Genomic DNA, 3,075 nt, shown 5'->3' on the forward strand with positions numbered 1-3,075 from the left:
CCACTGCTGCTGCCTGCAAACGAGTAATAGAGGGCTTCTGCTGCTCAACGCCCTCTTCCTTTCTTTGCGAATCTGCCTCTGGGTCTGCATCAGACTCTGTTGCAGCATCCCTTACTTCCTCAATAGCAGTTGAAACAGCTGCCTCAATGGCATTGCCACCTGAAACTTGTAGGCAAGTATCCAGGCCTTCTTCCATCGTAGAAAACTCCTGCAAGTCCGCGTCACTAAAGTTGTCCACCACGTTTAACCGCGCCAGTGCTTCCCAGTCATTTGTAAGTAAATCTATGTTGCTTCTTGTCCAATCGCAATCTTGAATAGACTCATCCAATATAGATGTATCATTTTCTGTATTGATACCTTCATCTTTAAGCCACTCCTCTCCTTTCAATCTTGTGTGCAGGGCATCCGACGCATTTATCGCAGACTCTGTGGATGTAGCAGAAGAGCAAATCGCTTTCATTGCGGGCTAAGCGCGATTTCCAGCATCCGCCCTTCTCTGCAACATCTCTTCGCGTTGGTACAGTGCGATAATACCGGTCACCAACCATCCATTTAGAATAGCACTGATAGGGACCATATTCCATGCCTTCTTCATCATAACCAAAGCATCATACGTTGTAACTGCTTGTGTCAGTTTAAACGTTGAACGCTCTCCTTCTGGTAAAGCCATTTGTTTGTCCACATACGTAAGTATGTGATCAAAAAGCAAACGTCTAAAAGCGCACTTAAACGATCGACCAATTGCAGCATCAACAGGCTGCAAAACGGAGGTCATGTTAGGAGGAAGAAAAACAGTTGACCAGTTTTCATACGGACTGTAGTCAATAGCATGTGCCGAGCAATTATCCACAATACTGACAACATTTCTGCTTTGGATACGCGTAGCCTTGTTCAATCCTGCAACAATAGAAGTCCAAAGCGGTTGAGTATTCCAAGCATTCTTATGTGACTTGTAGAACACGCCTAAGTCTTTAGCTGCATTGAAGTGGCGCGGAAAGCTTTTAGGCCTTTTAGACTTCCCAATAATTGTTAGCGGCGCCTTCCGACCATCCGCGAAAACAGTCAACACAGCTGTGAGGCGATCTTTGATGCGTGTGTACGTCGCTGGTTCATCCACGTTTCGAATGGCACGGCTTGGAAACGACCGGTACAGCACAGCAACTTCGTCCGTGTTTGAAATGCAACCAATGGGTATTGTGCACACAGATTTTTGGATTGCACGACGAGCCATGTAAACAGTCTGTGAGTCAAAGTGTCCAGCTTGTCCAGTACCTTTGCAACTATGCATGTTGTTACGTCGCATAAAGTTAGCAACCCATATATTGAGCTTGCTTTAAAACCTTTTAAAGCCGAAACCTTCTCCTTTAAAACAGCAATTTCTTCATCCGGTAACTGCTCGCCTTCCAATACTAGTTCGTGGCGTTCAAGCAGTTTTTGTGCAATGTCTCTCGCCGTTCTAGCTACAACATCGGCGCGAAAGAGAGACTCTCCCTTCATGTATACCATTCTTTGTCGCATATAGGTTGAAACAGCTGCTTCCACAACCGGAAATGTCCCCTCTCTCATCCTCGAAAGCTTACGGGACTTACGAGTACGCAGCTCCTGTCCCATTATCTTTGCCAATTGCTTTTTCCAGCTAAATATTGCAGCTTTCGAGACGCGATACTCTTTTGCCAAAGCAGTTGCAGTCCATGCGCAACTTGTAGACTCATTAATGATAGAAGAGCCGAAAGATCCATCTGGTTTGGCTCCAAGTAGCCGCAAAACTTGCTGCTTTGTTTCAAGGGTAGGTTGGGAACGTTTGGTCGAAGACGACATCTCGGAACGTGATTGCGTAAGATGCCTTTGTGTTTTCGCTGCAGACTCTGAGGTTTGCTTTAACTTTATTGCGATGATCCTATTGTAACGTTCATGCACGTGTATCTTGTACTGTAGAGTTGTGTGTTTACACGTGGTGAGAAAAAATCGTACTCGCTGCTTTTGTCAGTCCTGATTCAGAGGTTTCGTCAGTGGCCTTCACAGTACCGAGAATACGGTTTTGCTCCTGGATGGGCTTGAAGCTAGGGGTGAAGGTTGATTTCAAGGGTGCTTTGTGTCCCTGTTTGCTTATTTTTCACTTATTTTTGCAATGATTTCTTTTCGCGCCAGCTTAACGTGGCATTTTATGTTTGCGAGCCCCATTTTTATTCGCCATTTATGTTGTCAGGCCTGTAAGATGGACTTCACCCCTTTGTTTTGGGGTCTGTGCGCCGTCTGCACCCTGCTCCACTACAGTGACCCCCTCCGGTACAGTGACCCTTATGCCTATTTCGGGTCGCCACCTTTGGGGGTCACTGTATCGATGTTTATCTCTGTAGCTCTCCAAGGTAAATAGTCAGTTTCAAAGCAGTTGATTGGAACTGTCTCAAGTGCCAAGCCAAAAAGGAAGTGTGAAATAGCGCAGAAATAATCTAAATGTCTGTACACACGCAAAAATATATGATTGGAGATCGGGTGAATACGCAAACACCTTTTCATTTGTAAATTTGTTTATGAGTACCCAAACCAACGCTCTATACGTATTTGAGGCCCCCCGAACAGCCACAGCCAGTTTCATGGCTGGAAGTCATCACATGAGGGGGCCATTGTGCGAAATTGAACATCCATGCGCTGACGACGCCTTTGTCGATAGCGTTCTTGCGCCCTTTTCCTCTTTTCTCCTTGCCGCTCGCCGATAGCATATTGACGATTTTTCACCCTTCTGAAGGCTTGCACATCTTCCGCTCGTAGCGGATTCCAACGCACATGCATGTTTGTGAGCCCAACACACATTTGGAAGAACTTGTCATAATTCTTCTCACTCCATCGAAACTTCGAAGCCACTACAGTCCAGAGGCCGCACATGCGCCCAAAGAAATTCTCCACAATGATCCGATCCCCTGCGACCTTTCGGTTAAAAATATCGTCCTCTGCTGCAAGAGCTCCGTTTTGAGGTTTCTTTTGCGGGGTAATAGTTCGTAGAAATTCACCTCCACCTTGGTAGCCTTTGTCAGCAAGCACAGCCCACTGGTCCGGATATTGGTCGACCAGCGAGCC

At 46.2% G+C, this 3,075-nt stretch overlaps 1 protein-coding gene across 1 annotated transcript; it reads left to right on the forward strand.

The window, feature by feature from the left end:
- The first annotated feature begins 2,128 nt into the window (after window positions 1–2,128).
- On the forward strand, window positions 2,129–2,374 carry CHC_T00004641001 (hypothetical protein). Its single transcript, XM_005716039.1, has one exon. It carries the CDS (start codon window positions 2,129–2,131, stop codon window positions 2,372–2,374), a length of 246 nt encoding a protein of 81 aa, XP_005716096.1.
- Window positions 2,375–3,075: the final 701 nt, after the last annotated feature.

Source organism: Chondrus crispus, genomic scaffold, assembly GCF_000350225.1.
Source record: "Chondrus crispus Stackhouse genomic scaffold, scaffold_24, whole genome shotgun sequence".
Lineage (NCBI taxonomy): Eukaryota > Rhodophyta > Florideophyceae > Gigartinales > Gigartinaceae > Chondrus > Chondrus crispus.